Source organism: Platichthys flesus, chromosome 9, assembly GCF_949316205.1.
Source record: "Platichthys flesus chromosome 9, fPlaFle2.1, whole genome shotgun sequence".
NCBI classification, from domain to species: Eukaryota; Metazoa; Chordata; class Actinopteri; order Pleuronectiformes; family Pleuronectidae; genus Platichthys; species Platichthys flesus.
In genome coordinates, this window is record NC_084953.1 from 23,039,890 (window position 1) to 23,058,091 (window position 18,202).

The 18,202-nt window shown below is 40.9% G+C and overlaps 1 protein-coding gene across 1 annotated transcript; it reads right to left on the reverse strand.

Moving 5' to 3' along the window:
* Positions 1-2,242: 2,242 nt before the first annotated feature.
* znf644b (zinc finger protein 644b) lies at positions 2,243-16,077 on the reverse strand. Its single transcript, XM_062395690.1, is given in 7 exon segments — positions 2,243-3,969; positions 6,796-6,892; positions 7,183-7,305; positions 9,271-9,807; positions 11,099-13,441; positions 13,444-13,800; positions 16,068-16,077. Coding segments are annotated over 7 exon segments (3,627 nt in total). The 3' UTR covers positions 2,243-3,809.
* Positions 16,078-18,202: the final 2,125 nt, after the last annotated feature.

Sequence of the window (18,202 nt, forward strand, 5' to 3'; positions counted from 1 at the left end):
CAGCTAGCCCCTTGCCGCGTGGTGGCCTTGCACGATACCTCCTTGGACGGCTGCTTGAAGTGCAAATCTGTGTTCCAACTTGTTCCCGGTGCCTGTCAGCATGTTTTCCTCTTGTCAGCGGCGGCTGAGTGTGGGCCCGTGTCACCCTTGTACCACCGCTGTAACAGGATCATTGACAGGCCAGTGACACTGCCCAACCAGATAATGGAAACCTATTGATTTTTCTTCTTCCCCCCCCCCCGCCCTTCCCTCTTCTTTATTTTTCACAGAGGCAGTCTGTGGGACTTCTGAATAACTGGCCAAAGGACAGGTCATGATCAATGGTCCTGATCTCTGGATCACTGCTGCCACAGACAATGAATGAAGGGAAAAAACTAGACTGTAGCTGACAAAAAAGTCCTATTAGTCTGTGCACTTTGTCAGGATGCTGCCCCACATGTCATGAAAAAAAAGTGACTATACCGTCTTTGAATAACTCACTTTAGATTATACTTTACAAAGGCTATTAAACAAAAGGAGAAAATAATTCAAAGCTTTCCTAATGTTCTCCCGAATTTTAATTTCCTGTATCAATAGCAAGTGTTACATGTGAATGAAATGCAGGATTTCTGTTCCGTGCGTGAAGGGGATTGGCGTTTGCAGTTTTAATGGAGCAATCTCCAGAGAGGAGGCCCCTTTGATACCCATGGCAATGATAAGCATGCATTGGCTGCCTACCATTGGACCCCCGTGGCAGATGGCGAGTGTGGGTCCTGCAACAACACATTTCTTTATGTCAGCCTTGTCCCTCTCCCTCTCGCTCTCTCCCTCTCCAGCCAGTGGAATAATGAAATGCCCAATCCTGGTCATGGCTAACTCAATCTCATTATAATCTCTCCTTTTTTATTCATTCGGCCCCTTGGGATGCTGTCTGCCAGCGATGTGGCTTTCAACCTCCAGAGAGAACATCTTTTGAAACAGCCAGGAGACCTAATGAAGTCACACAGTGGCACAATTATTTCCCAAAGATGGAGCATTAATGTACTTCAAAATTCCCTCCGGAGACGCATGATGACAATTGGTTTGTACAGCTTTGATCGCTGCTTTAAATAGTGCCCAAGATAAACTGCAGGGTTAGCCCCCTTTGCCACTGGTAAGTAGAGAACCCAGAAATGGCTATCAAGCACTGGATACATCAAACACTCAGGCTGCACTGCTGCCGACTGCAGTTTTAAAATAGCACAGAGCCTTGGAATTACTTTCACACTAGAACGCCGGTGCAAAAGTGACACTGAATTTGTGTCTTTCACTCAAAAGGTTTGCAACAAATTTTGTTAGATATAACGAATAAAATATGATGGTGTTTTGTGGGCCAGGGAATAGTTCATCATTACGTTATACACCTTTAAACAAATGAAAGGGGGAAACTCCTGCAGGTGCTGCCAAAAACAAGTATGGCTCTGTAATTAGAGTTCATCAGATACTTCCCCTTGAAAAGAGGTTTAGAATTATGAGTTTTTGCCTAAAACATGACTGTTTTCTCGCTATGGCTAATACAGTGATATTCAGCAAAGTACAGCACGAGTACATGATGAATACTTGGCATCATTAAACTGGCTTCCATCAAATCTATTACAAAGTCTTTGTGTATTCACATTTCCCTCTGATTTATGCAGATATATAGCAGGACCCAACATTGATATGTAATGAAATGATAAACCCAGGAAATACAATTGCACATATTACAATTTTCGTCCATAGAAATTCTTATTTGTTTCGTTGAGGAGTCATTGGAAAAAAACGGCAGTGTTTTGCCCTTTCTGTATCGTTTTGCTTTGTTTTTTTCTTCACTGATCAATCACAAGACCGTCATGTTTCCAACTGAACAATCAAGCTGTTGGCCCGTCCCTTACATCACCCCATTGACACAGTTTCTTTTAAATTAAGTCCTCTGTTCAGTCTCGGACAGCCTAATGAATTGTTCACATGCTCCTCAAACCTTCTGTCCACTTTACTTAAACTGCTGGTGTAAATAAACACACTGTCAGATGTGACCACTGTACTTTATCTTTACGTAGTACAGGAGAGGTTACCACGAGCAACAACTAATATCAACATCTCAGTGGTACTTTATTTAACTCAGCCACCACTTTCAGGTGATTTTACACATTTGGTTGAAGTATATTACACTAACAAAAAAATAAATCTACACCAAGTGTAAAAATGATCAGGAATGAATAGAGAATGAAGATGAACTGTTTATTGTAGTACAAACAAATATAATCTAACAACTTGTAATGACAAAAATAGGAACAGCGTCTTATTTTAGGGAAAGCTACATACCTACACATTTTAAGTCTCAGGCATAACAAGCTGAAAATGTCATGGAAGAACAGTTAAATAGATGAATACCTATTCTCACTTCTGGTCAAAAAAGCAGATCAAATACTTATTTCATTAATTTCATTTCATTCAGTTCTTATATTATATAAACGTTTGTTATGTTCTATATTGTTCTATGGTGCTACTCAGCTTAATAGGAAGACTTAGCCAAAACAAATTTATTCTTAAAAAACAGTCCTTAAATAAACACTCCTTAATAAAGGCTGTAATGTTCAGTTTGTGTTGAAACTGTGTTAAAGAGGATTCAAGTGGATGCTCATTTTGGAAGATTTAGTCTGTGTTCTTTAAAAACTACTTTTGCCTTATTCTACTGTGAGATGTGTTGGCATACGCTCATTCAAATGTGGTATATACCTGTCAATATAACAGAACTCAGTTCAACAGAACCACAAATTACCTCCTCCAAAACAATCATTCAGCTGAATCAGTAGCAAAAAAGGAAACATTATAACCTATGCATTAGACATGTCTAAAATGAAAGTGTTTTTATATAGCTTTTTGGCAGACTAGATGACAGAACGTGCTAAGGACAAACTGTAGCTATGCTTTCAGTGCACGATGTGCAGGGCTAGAGGTGTTACGATTGCTCGTTATGAGTATTTTTTTCAAGTATAAGTAATTATTTTAATAATTTCAACAAGTCTTCAGAAAAACCGAGCTTCCGTTAAAATATCAATGTGTATATAAAATTATAATGTCTATATAATTGAAAAGTTTTCCGATCGATAGTTTTGGTTAGCTATGATGAAAGCATGGATTCAGAAAGATGGTTGAAGGTTAAGCAGAAGAACACAATGTCAGAATATGCTGTCTCAACATAATGCAGCATCTTCAATGTCACTTTGATTAAGAGAGATTCTGTCTTATACCGGCTCAGAGCATCAGCACACTAATGACAGCCCGTGTACACTGCTTTAAAAGTTTTATGTTAATGTTGGGCCTATAAGAAAAGGAGATATTAACTGCATTGAAAGGCTTCAGTGTATATCCCCAATATAACTGGCAATGCTCCTTTCAACTTTTGTCCTAATGGCAAAAAATCTATACAAATTGAAATATTTAACAAATTTAACAAAATGGTTTGTCATAATAACACATAACACTTTATCTGCAACATATATATGTATATATAATCAATGGCACTCGCAGACCAGCTTGTTATTGCTCATATCGACAAGCTGTGGCTTTTGCCACTTTTGTAGAAGTGTATAAGGCAAAATACTGCATTAAAATATCCTATAACAAAGTTAAAGTTTTTACAAATATATTCAGTATCATTAATATATACCATTATTAAGTAGTACAAATAAATTATAAATCATCATATATTTCAAGAAGGAGTTGCAGATTAATCTATAACAATGAGTTTTATAAATACTGTGCAAACTTTTGGACATTCCATACAATCCTACTCGAAATGTGGGTACTTATGAGACATGCTTATTTGTTTTTTGTGACCCGTACCCCAAAACCTCCACCATCCCCATCCCTGAGCAGGGCACACTGTTCTGCAGGAGGTGCCTCTGTAGATGCTTGATCCAATCCTCCTGGATAGACAGGGGACCCTGGAAGACCAGGTCACAGAATCTGCAAATGTAAAGTCAGAGAGAAAACACTGTGCATTAGGGTGAAGCTCGGATCCTGCGGAAAGCGTTTAGTGTCCAGGGGGTCTCCGCCTCAACGATCGGCATGTTTATGCGGCCACTTAGATGCTAATGCTAGCTGCTACACTATGCGAGGGCAGCTCACTGGGAGCATTGGAGACTTCCCTGCGGTGTAGCCGGCTCAAGGTAAGCAGCGACTTAACACACAGCAAAAGCGACGGGGGGAGCGGCGGTGACACGGTGCGATCCGGGCTGTCCGAGGCGGCGATGTTAGCTGATCCCACCCGCTATGTCATTGCATCAGCAGATCCGCCGCTGCCTCGGACGTCCCCGCATCACACCGTGTCATTGCCGCTTCCCCATCGCTTTTGCCATGTGTTAACTCACTGCTTACCTTGAGCCAGCTACACCGCAGGGAAGTCTCCAATGCTCCCAGTGAGAAGCAGCTAGCGTTAGCACGCTGCTGCTACCCCTCAGAAATCTAAGTAGCCGCATAAATATGCCGATCGTCGAGGCGGAGACCCCGGGACTCCCGGGTGAGAGGGGGGCAGGGCACTCAAAACAGGTCAATCTAAGGAGGGTGGCTGTTTTAGACAGGGTAAAAAGGTGCTGTTTTAAATTATCCTTGTGGTATTTTGACAAAAGTATGTTACAGACATTTCATTAAGACCCAAAGGAACCATATCAACTTGTGGTAAAATGTGTATATGATGAGTCCTTTAAGCAAAACCTGTCTAATAGTAAGGCCAAGGTGAGACAGTGCATATGGTGGGGTAGTGCTTTTGGTTCACTCAGGGTGACAGGAGGTTGACCCTGAACCAATGGTGGCTGATAAGGCGAAGAGGAAATAATTAATCGACAGAGAGGCCACAGGGGTATTTGCTCCAGCCCCTTATGTGAGATGTGGCTGGGTTAATACAAAAGGACCTGGAGGCCTGTTGCAGGTGGTGGTGATGACGGAAGACAGGTCAAAGACCAAGAAAGGTTTTAGTTAGGGGAATTTAGGGCCTGCTTATAAGCAACCAAGAACAAGTAGGAAGGGAAAGCAGGAGAGGGGGTGTGGTTCTGTTCACACAGCTGGCTCGTCAGCCCATGCAACATGGAAATCAACTTCCCAAGCCTGCACTCCTAGGGTATCGGACTACAGATCAACTTCTTAGTCGCCAATGATCGTGCTCGTAAGTAACTCAGAGATCAAAGCCTCATCGTTTGAAAAGCAGACAATCATATAGGCACGTCGTAGTAAAAATCTTTAAAACAACTTAGACAATCACCATGTGTGCATGGTCAGACCTGCAGCACTTAGGGAGGGTCCTTCTTAGCGACGACATTTCTTGGAGATGGTTGATGCCAAACTGTGCTTTGTCGCTTCAGAATACTTTCCAGAATTCATGTTGTGTCATATTTACTGTTCAGTTTACTAGTCACATAAGAGTCTCATATGGGAAACCATAGGAAGTGGAAGAGATACTCCTACAACCAGGTCCATCTACTTAGACAGGTAGAGGACTTGCAGGTGCTTTTTGTTTGAGTGGGGGCTTCACTTTCAGTGTAACCCTGGAATTGGTTGAAGTCCCCATATAAACCTGTTTTGGTGGACCCGAGGCTGTCAACAAGGGGAGAGGGTGGTCTAGTGGCAGAAACTTGGACTATGGGCAGAGAAGGTCTCTGGTTCGTCTCTGGTTCGACTCCAGGGAGAGACAACAAAAGACGAACCTAGATTGATCTGTCCAAAAATCCAAGAGTCTCCCTACCCTGTCAAGTGCCCCTGAGCAAGGCACCTTACTCCCCCAACATCTGCTCCCCGAGCGCCGTACATGGTCGCTCACTGCTCTGTGTGTCCTGCACCAGATGGGTCAAAAGCAGAGATTAAATTTCCCTACCTGCATGAGTGTGCCTTTGCATGTCTGTTCATGTGTTTGGGACTAATAAATGCATCTGATGGCACTAGCCAAAAGTAGAATGTAGTTCCAGGCTCTCGCTCTCAATTGTAACAAATTGAAGTCTGCCAGAAGGCGGAAGTCCTGTACTTGTCCTGAAAGGTCCCTACTGACATTCAGCTAATTGGACTTCCTCTATTCCATACTCAAGTTGTTTGTTTAAGTCCAAGCTTGTGGGCCTTCCCCTATCAAAGGCATCGCTTTCCTACTTGATTAAGTATGTACCATTGGACGCAAGACAAATGGCTCACTGTAACCATTATGGGTATTGTGTCATATTGTTTGCAAGGTGCTTGTGTTGCTCGTCAGTGAAGGTTTTGTTATACCTTAACTGTTTTTGACTAGTGGGCTGTTGTAAGCCTTGATCATACTTCACTGTGGACACAGACGTGGGCAAACGTACATGCAGATATGCACACACACATTGGGGGTCTGCATAAACAGGCACCTTCCATGCATGCACACTACACAATTATACACGATGCTGACTTCATGACAGTAAGAAGAGCTTCTTTGTTTGGTGTATTTCACTGCATAGAGCTTTTCTAGCATAAGCACTGTCTTTACTTGAAGTGCGCATATTCCACGATGTCAAAACATTTTAGGCTGCAAATGAAAAAAAACTGCAAAGAGGTCCATAAGGACTTTGCCAGATCTGGGCAGGTGATGGAATTAACATCCTGTGGACCCCTTGCCACCACGCAGACACAGAAACGATATATATTTTATGGTCTTCCAGATCAACCTTGTTTCCTGGTGAAATACTAGTTCTGTAACTCTTTATGAAATCAATATCTCGGTAGATGTTCCTCACTTTACTCTCCACTCAGAGAAGCTTCTTTACATAAGTAACCTTCCACTCTATGTACCTGCAGGTGAGTGTGTATATCTGAGCATTCGAGGAGGGCAACATCATCTTCTTTAACCCAGGCCTTGGTCTTGGCTTCTTCTGTTTATAATCATAGCCTAAAATAGAAAACACACACTTTGTTATTAACATATTATGTTATTACCGACAAAATGTAAATACAAATCCCGTATTCAATATTATTTTCAGGTCATTATAACATTTTCAATGGAGATATGTAGTATGTTAGGGAGACAAACTAAGTCATTCATTCACTACCAATACAGCATTCATTGTAAATATTCATTCACACATCAATGATCATCTTTTATACACTTAATCCACAATGTTTGATTACAGAGGACAGGAGACGCATTAACACCACATTTTGCCTTTATCCAAAATCTACCTGGTTCTTCAAAAACAGCAATCCTCTTCCTGCATGCAAAGGTTTGAAGATGACCAGACAGAATGACATCAGCGGGGAGGCTGCTGTGACACTGACTACACATCTTATTTGAATCACATTCTCCTGAAAGACAGAACAATGAAAAGCTACATTTATCTCAGATAAAACAAGACAAATTAAAAATCTATTTTTCCATTTGCTTAGTCTTTTATTATAATTGAACTACTGATTGGATGACGTTCACTTCCAAACAGTTTATCTTACACTTGTGCCTAATGGTTTAGGATGATCAAAAGTTAAATTGCATTTAACTACACTTTGGGGTAGTGTTTGAGTTCATGCAGTAATTTGATTATCAACCAAAACTGTTACTCCCAGTGTGATCTAGAGTCTTCTTTCACCTGGTTCCACTCCAAACATCTGATTTGCACTTTCCTGTTTGAAAAGTAAGTTTAACACAATCTTATTTCTTCAGGGATACTAGCGTTACATACAGCACCTCATGAGAGAGTCACACACACAAACACAAACACACACACACACACACACACACACACACACACACACACACACACACACACACACACACACACACACACACACACACACACACACACACACACACACACACACACACACACACACACACACACACACACACACACACACACACACACACGGTCTGTTATTCCTAGGAAAGAATATTGATGCTGTTGTATGTTGTATGCTGAGATTTTTAAGTTGTTATCCCAACAGAATCAAAATTAAACAACAACCTGATTTTACTTTATAGTCACGATACAGTGTGAACAACTCGATAATGAAAATGTGTTGTCATTAACAGCCTAATGTTAGACTAATGTTGCATTCAAAAATCAGTTTTCTCTCCCAGTGCCTGACTGAAAGTTTGATTTGGATATAGATTAATCGAAATTGTGAAAACATTGATGATGAGCTTCAAACTCAACATCAAGAGCACCCTCATGATTTTTTAATATCAACTTCAAAAACACGTTGATGACAATTAATCTAAAATATGTGTGTTTTTTCCCCACAAATCAAATAATTATGAACTATTGTTTAAGCTGCTTTTCCCTGCAGTGCAAAGGTTTCTGGACTGAGCTACTGTAAATAAATAGATATAAAATATTGATTAAACAAACGCTATTCCCTTTGCCACACATAGTGTGCTCTACAATCAAACAAAGCTCAAAATGCTTCCTTACTGTTCACAAGGGGAAAAAAAATGTATTCTACCTGGCCTTATTTTTGCATTGTCAAGTTTTGAAACTGACAAATTTGAGAGCTCAGTTTTCTTTGACTGATCATGCTAGGGACTCATGTCCCAAAAATAGTGTTGTGGACTTAAACGCATAACATCTACTGGACCTGCTACAATTAAGCACCAGAGATGAGAAAAAAATAGTATGAAATTAAATTACTCTAATATAACTGCTGAAATTAAAAATATAACGTGCCATCAAGCAATGCAGACATTAAGAACATCAGTTGTGATCAATCCCTGAGGGCTCACATGCATTTTACTTTTAATTAGATTAACCTGTACTATAGTGGTAATGGATATTTGTTTCTTTTAAACACCCAAAATATGCAGCTTTAAAAATATGACTAGAATGAGAGAAAAGAGATAAGTTAAAATGTTAAGGAGCATATTATACATACACTCTGCCAGTGGTACAATATTTTAGAAATATTGGAAATAAAGCAAATAAAAAGTACCCAGAACCAAAGACCCATATTATTTGAGAGGTATGGGTGCATTTGCTTCGAATTAAAAGTGATACCTTACACATTACACAGGGAGATAGAGCCTAAATCCTGTTTTGCATATTTCTATAGAAATAACATACCAATAATTCAATTGAGTACTAATGCTAAATTATTCCACTAATCATATTCCAATTGTTTAAGATTAGTTTACTACTTCACTTCCTAAACAGTCAAAGTCAGGGACTTGGAAATGCCTAAGATATTTTGGACGTATGCAAGTTACTGTATATGTATAGTACTCCTAAAACCTGTTCGGACATGAAATTTCTATAATGCTCAAAGTATCGGACTACATACCGTGAGTCCAGCTCGTCTCCTCCTTGTAATCTTTGGTCATACCACAGAGCTTCCTGGCACCACAGGCCTCCTGGTTTCTTGCTGTTAGTTCCATACTTCTGTGTCTTGTCTTGAGTAGTTCAACTAAAGTGCTTGAGGATGCCTGGATGCCTCTTTGCGTTTCTGCCTGGAGCTTCTCCCCCTCTTGAAAGGCTTTGGCTTCTTGTTTTGGTACAAATCTATCTCCTATGTCATACTTGATCTTCACTGGTAGTGCAGTATGCAGCAGGACCAGGCGGTTGCTGCTGATGAACTTCGGAGAAGCTGAGGGTTGTGGGGGGATCTGGCCCTTGTTGAGGACCCGGAGTATGTTCTGATGTTCCCTTTTGTCCTGTAGCAGATCATTCAGGATGCACAGTGGGGACTTACTGGTGCTGGTAACACATCGGCCTATTCGTTTAAGGTGTCCCCTCACATGGTTGGAGAGGCCAGTCTTAGTGTCAAACCAACTCCAGCACAGAGGACATGTGTGCTCTCCATGGGTTTCTGCCTTAACAGCTGCAGTAGAGAATAAAGTTGGTCACAGTGATTGAAATGAAACACCAAAACACCAAGATTGTGTGTAAGGCAGTATTCACTTTTTAGGGATTTAGTTTCAATGCAGAAGCTCATGCAATAAAACCTGCCCCAAACAGGCAGTACACAGAGCTGCACAAATGTGCATACAACTCTGAAATAGAAGCCTTAAGCCTGAAACATGCTTCTGCGACTGCGTCTACGTCTTTTCACGCCGCTGTGGCGCAAGACTCGTTTTCATTCATGCTTCCCCAACCGTTGCGAGTCTTACAAAGCCATTCCGCGCCAGAACACTAGGCGGAGTAATGCTTTTTGTCGAAGACGACCTTAGAGATGCCTTCTTTCTTCTTCGTCGATTGTTTATTTACATACCCACTGCGGCTCCTCGTAGCCTTTTTCTGGCGGACAAATCCGCCAGTCAGTGACAGGTTATACAAGTGATCATACTATCGGATATCTTCTGCCAAGTGCTCTTCTATTTGGTCCATATTCGTTCTTCTAAATCTTCCGTGATTTCTGCCGGTATTATGGGGCATGAAACCGGAAATGCAGCTCCAGAAGGGATGTAGAGCAGACCAATCACAGCCTTGCGGGCTGAGTTAGCTTGCGGAGCTTTGCCGTAAATTTTAGAAAAGGGGGTCGACACCCGTCAGCACGTAAGAAGGGATACATAAGCACGTAAGGGACCCGGAAGGGCTCTTGCGCTTACGGGCCCGTGAAAACGCAGAAGCATTTTTCAGGCTTTAAGACTTTGGTGTTATGTTGCGTTGAAATACGACAAAGAAGATGAGCTAGTTGTGCATGGGCCTTTTTAATACCACAAAATAATCCAATGTCAACTGCTCCTTAATCATGTATGTAACACTGGGATATGTTTGTTAATGTGCTTATATGCTGCCCTGATACCATGCCTTTTCGAATTTCAAGCATTTTTTTGTTTTTTAAACCACCAAGAGGTTGTTTCGTTCCTGTTAGTTCTGTCAAGATTACACAAACACTGCTTAGCCAATCTTTCTTGAATCTACCTGAAACATGGTGGTGGTATATGGGCCAATGTACACAGAATTATGGAGCAGGCTCGATTAAGGAGGTGGGTCCAGGATTATAATTGTTGAGTTTCTTAAACATACCGAAATATTATATATTTTTATAATTTTTTATAAAGATATGACTGAACAGTTGCTGTTTGGGGATAACAGGCCATTTACATCTCCATTGTTTAAAAAAAAAAAGAAAAACGTTTGTCCGGCGAGTCTGAAACTGAAACTCATACCTTTTCTCATTTTCCTTGTGCCAGTACCGATCATCCTGCGAGTTCGTGGCTGATGGTCCCGCAGCGCCACTTGCTCTGGTGAAACCATGTGCCGAGCATTATAGCTCAAGCCAACTCGATGAAGATGCCCTCGCACATGATTAGACAGACCCACTCCAGACTCAAACATGGCAGGGCAGTATGGACAGGGCCTGTGTTCTACCACTTGCGAGGGGAAAACATCGAACCCATCACTCTCAGACATACGAGGTGATCCTGGGGAATCATCACCCACTGTAGTTTCGATATACTCCTCCTTGATTATGAGCTGCTCTATGTCACTGCAGTCTTCATCTCCATCACCTTCCTCCTTGAGGATATGGGGGCTTTGGTCTTTGGCTGAAAACCTCTGCCTCTTTTTGAAATACTTCCGAGCATACGGGTTCCTTTCATTCTCAGAGCTTTCCAAGAAGCTGCCTGTAGCTCTTCTGGTGTCATCACAGAAGTTATGGCCGCCCTCACAGCCCTTTTCCAACTCCCTAACTGCAGAATGTTTCTTATGCCTCTGGCTAAGCCTTGGCAATATACTACCATTCATTTTGTCAATACTGTTATGCTTAGGTGTTGACATTTTTCTCATTGATGGAGAGTTTTGGTTTGCTTGCTTGCTTGGTAAGCTCCTGCTTTCCGGGTCGCTCTTGCTACCCTCAAAGAACATCTGGTCTAATTTAAGATTTCTAGCTGACAGTAAAAAATCTGCAGTTGCAGGACAGTTTGCCTGCTTTGAGCTGCCAAATGCCCTGTGGCCATTCTGTTCAGCGTCTTCTTCCACACAGGTGAGATCAGTTGCCACATGTAATTTTCCTGCTGGTTCTAGGAGTAATTTTCCATGTTCGCTGATCCTCCACAAAGACGGTGACAGTGTGTTTTCGGTGCAGCCAACAAGCCCCTTGAACTGAGGAGAACTTTTGTCACCAGATTTCTGAATGTAAATGTCACTTTTTCCAGTGGAACAATGGGCAAAATGGGCGGTTTCTCCAAAAGCAGATTTGAACAGATTTGCTTTACACAGAACAATTTTGTCCTGGTCATCCAGAATTTTACAGCGTGATCGCAGATTCTCCATCTTAGAATCTTCTTTGTCTGTGCTGGTGAAAAAACCCATTTTACACTCAAACTGTACATGGTCTGCTCCCTCTGCATCATTAGTATGAGTCATTTTCCGGCACTGAGGCTGGTGTGTGTTAAGATGTGCGACATGTAAGTGCAGTTCGAGTGCCTGCTGTGTGAGTGTAATGTAGTTACACTCCTCACAAAAGTAGTAGTGCTTCAGATTATCGCCTGCTTTGGCGTGCTGGACAAAGATTTCCGGGCAATTGCAACCAAATACACATTGAGAGCACGGCACTGTGGAGCCTCTGTCTTCCAATTCTGGATTTTTGAGACCTTTGATTTCCCCCATAAGGTTTTCCAGCCTGTCTTGGTGAATAATGATGTGCTTCATGAGGGAGTTCCTATCACAGAACAAACGCCCACACTCCCTGCATATAAAGGCCTGTGAAACATTCTCAGTCTTCACCTGATTATGCTTTCCTAAATGATACATCATATGTCTATGGAAATGTCTTTTCTCCATGAAATTAACATTGCATATTGTGCATGAAAAGAAGAATGGATCTTGTTCAAGTTGCTCTGCCTTCAACTGTTCCACTTTTTGATGAAAACCGTCTTCATCTTCAGGGTCATTTTCCTCATTAGAGTCTTCCTGTGCTGCACCAGAAATACGCTGCTCAGAGTCTAACACTGTGTTCCTTGACAGATCTCTGAAAGGTATGACAGAATATTGAATACCTGATTTTGTATCCAAAGAATCCTCTTTGTTTGCAATGTCAACATTTTCAACATCATTACCAGGACGGAGAAGTCTGTACGAGTGATTTAAACTGTTGTTGACCTTTTCCAGGAAGCCTTCCATGGTTTTTACATGTGTATTGTGCTGCTTTTCTCTTCGGTGCGTCACTCTGGTCTCCAGCCTTCTGCCACTGTGCAAGAAGCTCTCTCTTGTTGAATCCCATCTGATTACTTCAAAATCACCATTATCATCAGAGGAGCTTTGTGACCATTCAGCACTGTGTCGAGATGCCGCTTCTATTGTGTGTTTTATCCGAGGTTTGCTAATGTGCATTTGCTCTGCACCATCACCTGACAGTGTGGAATAGGCCAGTTTAGACTCATTCTCCTCCAAGTGAGACAGTGGCGTGTTGACACCTGGCAGTGTGGCCAGTGTTTTTACAGCCGGCCCCGCTGTGTTCTTCCAAGCGTCTGATTGAAGCTCACTAGGTGGTGGTAACACCTCGGGGCTATGTCCTTCTCCACTTGCCACGCTGCATCCAGGACATTGTTGGATAAAACAGTGCCTTTGTTCAGGACACAGTGTACCTCTGAGGTGGGGTGTGAACCAGGTCCATTAACAAGTGCTCCTGAAGGCAATGAATTGCCTGCATGGGGAACAGCGGGGACACTGCTGTATACAAATGGATTCGGCTGGGTTCCATTTAAAGGGTTTTCGTGTTCCTCTGAGGACAGACCTGCAGCATTGTTTTTCAGACAGAATGTGTGACTCTGCAGTGGCTCCTGAGTATGACCCAGGCTGTCAGACACTATTTCCACCTCTTTGTCCTCTTGTGCATTTGTCTTCATATCAGATATAATGGCATTGATTTCTGAAATACAAAAGAATATCACAAAATTATTAAAAATTTAAAGCAGGCTAAGCATATGGTCCTCCATTGAATTCAGTATTCAACCATGTGAGGACAATTTTGAAAACGGAAAAGTGTCGAAAATAAAAACATTGATGCACAACAGGTAAAATCTTGTCCATTTTTTCTTATTCACACTGGCAATCTGGTTATGTTAAAAATCTTTTTTTCAGTCTATTCCCATCGCTCTGTAAAATGAGAGCTGTTTTATTCTGTGCCGCATTATGATTTTCCAACACCCTCTTTTGTCACCACTATTCACAACAAACCCTGCTGTTAGCCCTGAATACCCTGGTGAGGATGCTTAATTATGTGAACGCACCTCCGGGATGCAACCTTCCTGCCTCTCCACCTAAAGTTCTCAGTCGTCTGCTAAAATTGACCAATTTCCATGGGAACAAAGTACACCTCCAATGAGATCACATTGCTTCTTATCACTCTGGGATGGTGCCAAAACAGATCCCAGCATGAGACTGAATCCTGACAAATTGGCAGGCACACAATCTGTCTAAAACACAAACACAGACCTGCACAAAGAAAACATGCACCTTTGCACACACACAAAGGCAGACTAATTATTTTTGATTTCCTATTTATTTGGACAAACATATAAAATGAATGGTGTTCAGTGATTAAATAGGATCACATTCATCATACAGTTCAGCATGTGTATAATAAATCTTGACTGCACTGCTGTCCAAAGCACTTCCCATTTAAACTGTATGCTCAATGGATTTGACATCCAGGGCGGGTCGCTCTCTACAGGAAGTTGCGTTGCTAACGAAGTGTTAAATTCAGTGCTAATGAGTGGCTTCAGTGTTACCACCTCTGAGGTAAAGCTTTCCAAGCTCCATATTCTCTCCATCTGTTGTGGTGTTAAAGGTTGGAAGGGGGAACAGACGCTCTATATTTAAAGCGAACTTCCCTGTTACCCAAAAAACGGCAGGGTGTCAAAACCATCAAAATATCTTGGTTCAAAATGTGCAAGCCTCGTTAGCAACCAACTCACGCAACTTGCTTCTATATATAATCAGCAGAGACATATTTTAAGAATGTATTTGCTTGTATATACTGAATTAGTCCACGCTAAAGGGCTGATTTTACTTTACCTGAAGATGTTTCAAGGATTATGAGCTTTCATACAGTTAAGCTGTACACATGGATAAATCTGCTGTGGGTTTTTGCTAACCTCGCCTTGTATTGTGCCCAAGACGCTATCCTTGTTTTTCAGTGAGATTTTGGTGGAGCTTTCTCATTGATGTGTTCTGTTAGTAAAACCTGTTTTTTGTTCATTTGGATATTTATGTTCTTAGCACTTTTCCCCAAAAAAATTTGCAGGGATGAAAATAAATCTGTAGCGCAATTGTGATATTGTGTATGCTATAGATAAGCCTATAATATCAGCGTAAAGCTAATAATGTGCCCTGGTTGAACATATTATTAAAAAACAACCAGCATCACTATGTGGCCACTTTAATAGGACTTGTGACAATAATCATAAACACAAGCAAAGAAAGATTAATTTAAAATAATGAAGTAAATATGAATAAAAACAAGGTTAGTGGGTATGTTTTAATGAATTGCATTGTATAGAGAACTGTTTCTAATATTTTGACAACCATGAGCCCAGTATGTAAGCTTGTTGGACAAAAACCAATAAATAAATATCGAGCAATGAAAGCCCAGTGCCGTATAATAGTGCCTACAAAAAGATTAAGCCTGAACTAGACAGAAGTTATTTCAAGGCTGTTATATTTGAATTGCATAATATCGAAGAGGTGTATCTTATATACTGGAAACTCTACAGGCATATCAATAAAAGCTCTGATTTGTGCTTTACTAACAACAGAAAATGAAATCCACTCGTATCGAAGAGTTAAAAATGATCTCCTGCAGCTCTGATAGGCGGTGGGTTGGGAAGCATGCCATGTACTCACATCAGTATGGCTCTGAGACTGAATCACAACCACAGCACATGTCATGCCCTATTCTCTTTCATCTTCCTGTTATTTTGCACTGTGAAAAATCGAATTGGTGAAAACGCCATGACATTGCCAGAGATAATTTATTTCAATAGGTAACTGGGCGTGCTTTCAATTAAATATGACTTTCTTTAAGGCAATTCTATTATAAAAGCAGGTAAGTCCATAACCTGCTTCCATCACTGGGACACTGACTGAGTGCAGAGGTCAATCATTATTCTGAGACCTGTCAATATCAAGTCTGACCTATCTGCATGCCGAAGTGTCCTTGGGCAAGATGCTGAACCCCAAATGGCCCCCCATAGAATAACAAAGTGCTGCGAATAGATGCACTTTATGAATGTGTGTGTGAATGGGTAAATGTAAAACTGTACTGTAAAGAGCTTTGAGAGGTCTTCAGGACTAGAAAAGCGCTATATAGATACAAAACCATTTACCATAACCATTTACTTGTTTAATCTGATTTAATGTCACAAACTGAAATACAAAAACTTTTCTTCTTTCACGACAACCAACTGATTGAGCAGGAAGAGTTTGGTGCTGTAGGCTTGTAAGGCTGTGACTGTCTAAGCAAATTCATTCTTCCTGTTCAACTGAAGACCCGGGCTGGCAGCACAGTGGAGACGGCGCTAAAGACCAACTGGGACCAGTCAGCCAAACCATTTCAACTGCTGGAGCTGTCTGTATGTATCAGCAGCCAACCTCGTATTCCTCTGCCATCGCCTTTGCTGGAGAAATGTCTAAACAAGGGGGGGCCAGGGTCCCTCAAGTACTGCACTACACAACTTCCTCAGCTAATGGGATCTATTGATTTATTTGACACAATGTGAATTTATGAAGCTGCCTCTTTAGTGTGAGAGTATCAAAGCATGGCTCAAAACAAACAGACAGAGATTCAGCTTGACACTCCAGTAATCCCAAGGTGAGTATGTTCTCTCAGCAAAGGTGCCACTGTGAAATACACACACACACACAGTTCTTCTTGTGCTACCTTAGCCCTGCAGTTACCCACAGTATCAAAAAGAAAGAAAAGCAGGAAGAACTGAATTGTCATTTCCTCAAATCGCGAATTACAAAGCTCACTTTCCTAACTGCTAATAAAGAAAGTGAAACTTAAAAAAACAACAGTCCTTCATAAAACAAACAAAATTTCTCTAATTTCCACAGGAGAAAATGAAGAGAAAGGCTTCACACGGTGTCTTTGTCTGGATTACATAGTCTTGTATCCCACTGGATTCTTGTCACCCAAAGGTCATTTCCATAATAATGGTCTCCATTCTCCCAAATGGGATTTTGGCTGTGATTATGTATGCCAGCGTCTTGTGCACACACTATCAGCTCTGTCATCCTGAATTGCACAAATGTAATTACACAAAGCCTTTGATAACTAAACAATGTAATTTCATGCCTGAGTGAAAATTTATGCTGGAGTCGTATGACTCAAATTACACACTAAAGGAAAATATATGAGTGCCAGAGGTGGCATGTTGCAAAGATGTAATACTCTTTATACTGAGAACAAATTAAACACCATCAACAAGAATATCAGTGTGCATTCAAGTGATTCACAGGTAGGATATGTCTTTGAAATGGGAACATAAAGGAAGAGTTTGACATATTTGGGAAATACTCGGATGTAAGGAACGATGCCTCTGTCACGTCTACCCGTACAATCTAAATCTAGTTTGGCTTAGCATAAGGATGGAAACTGGAAGAAACATCTAAATTGCCCCTGTTCTGCAAAAAACAACTCTCCCATTTAAAGTTGTGATTTGACTACATAAATGTTAAATGTATTAAAAACTCTGTTAAGGGTCTCTGCACTTGCACTTAATTGCTAAAGTATAGGTAAACCTCATTCACAATCCCTTTGAAATTTATAATTTCACCAATAACAAAACTCCAAACACGGCAAAGACCCTACTAAACAGTATGTTGTGTGGTTCCCTCCATATGTCCTAAAACATTGTTTTATTTAATATTTCTGTTTTTAGCAGCCTTTTACAGAGAACACTTTCAATGAGCACTCAACCAGCAGACTGCATAGTTAACAACCACCAACTTCAGTAGTTTATTTAAAAAGCATTTATATTTAAACTTCACCCAAACTTAGTTGAAACGTGTGATTACTTTTATAAGAAGGTCACTATTTATTATTTATATGAAACTAAATACTCACTATTTACAGCTGTAAGTAAAAATTACAATACTGGTGCTCTTATTCTGGTTAGGATTCACAAAGTAATTGTTGTTTACCTCTGATGTTTTTATTTAATAGATGTTTATTATGTCTGAGAGTAGGTAACAAACCCCTGTAACACCGTCTGTTTTTAACCAAGTCCAATGAACTAAATGCTGAATGAGAAATTTGGGTTGCATTA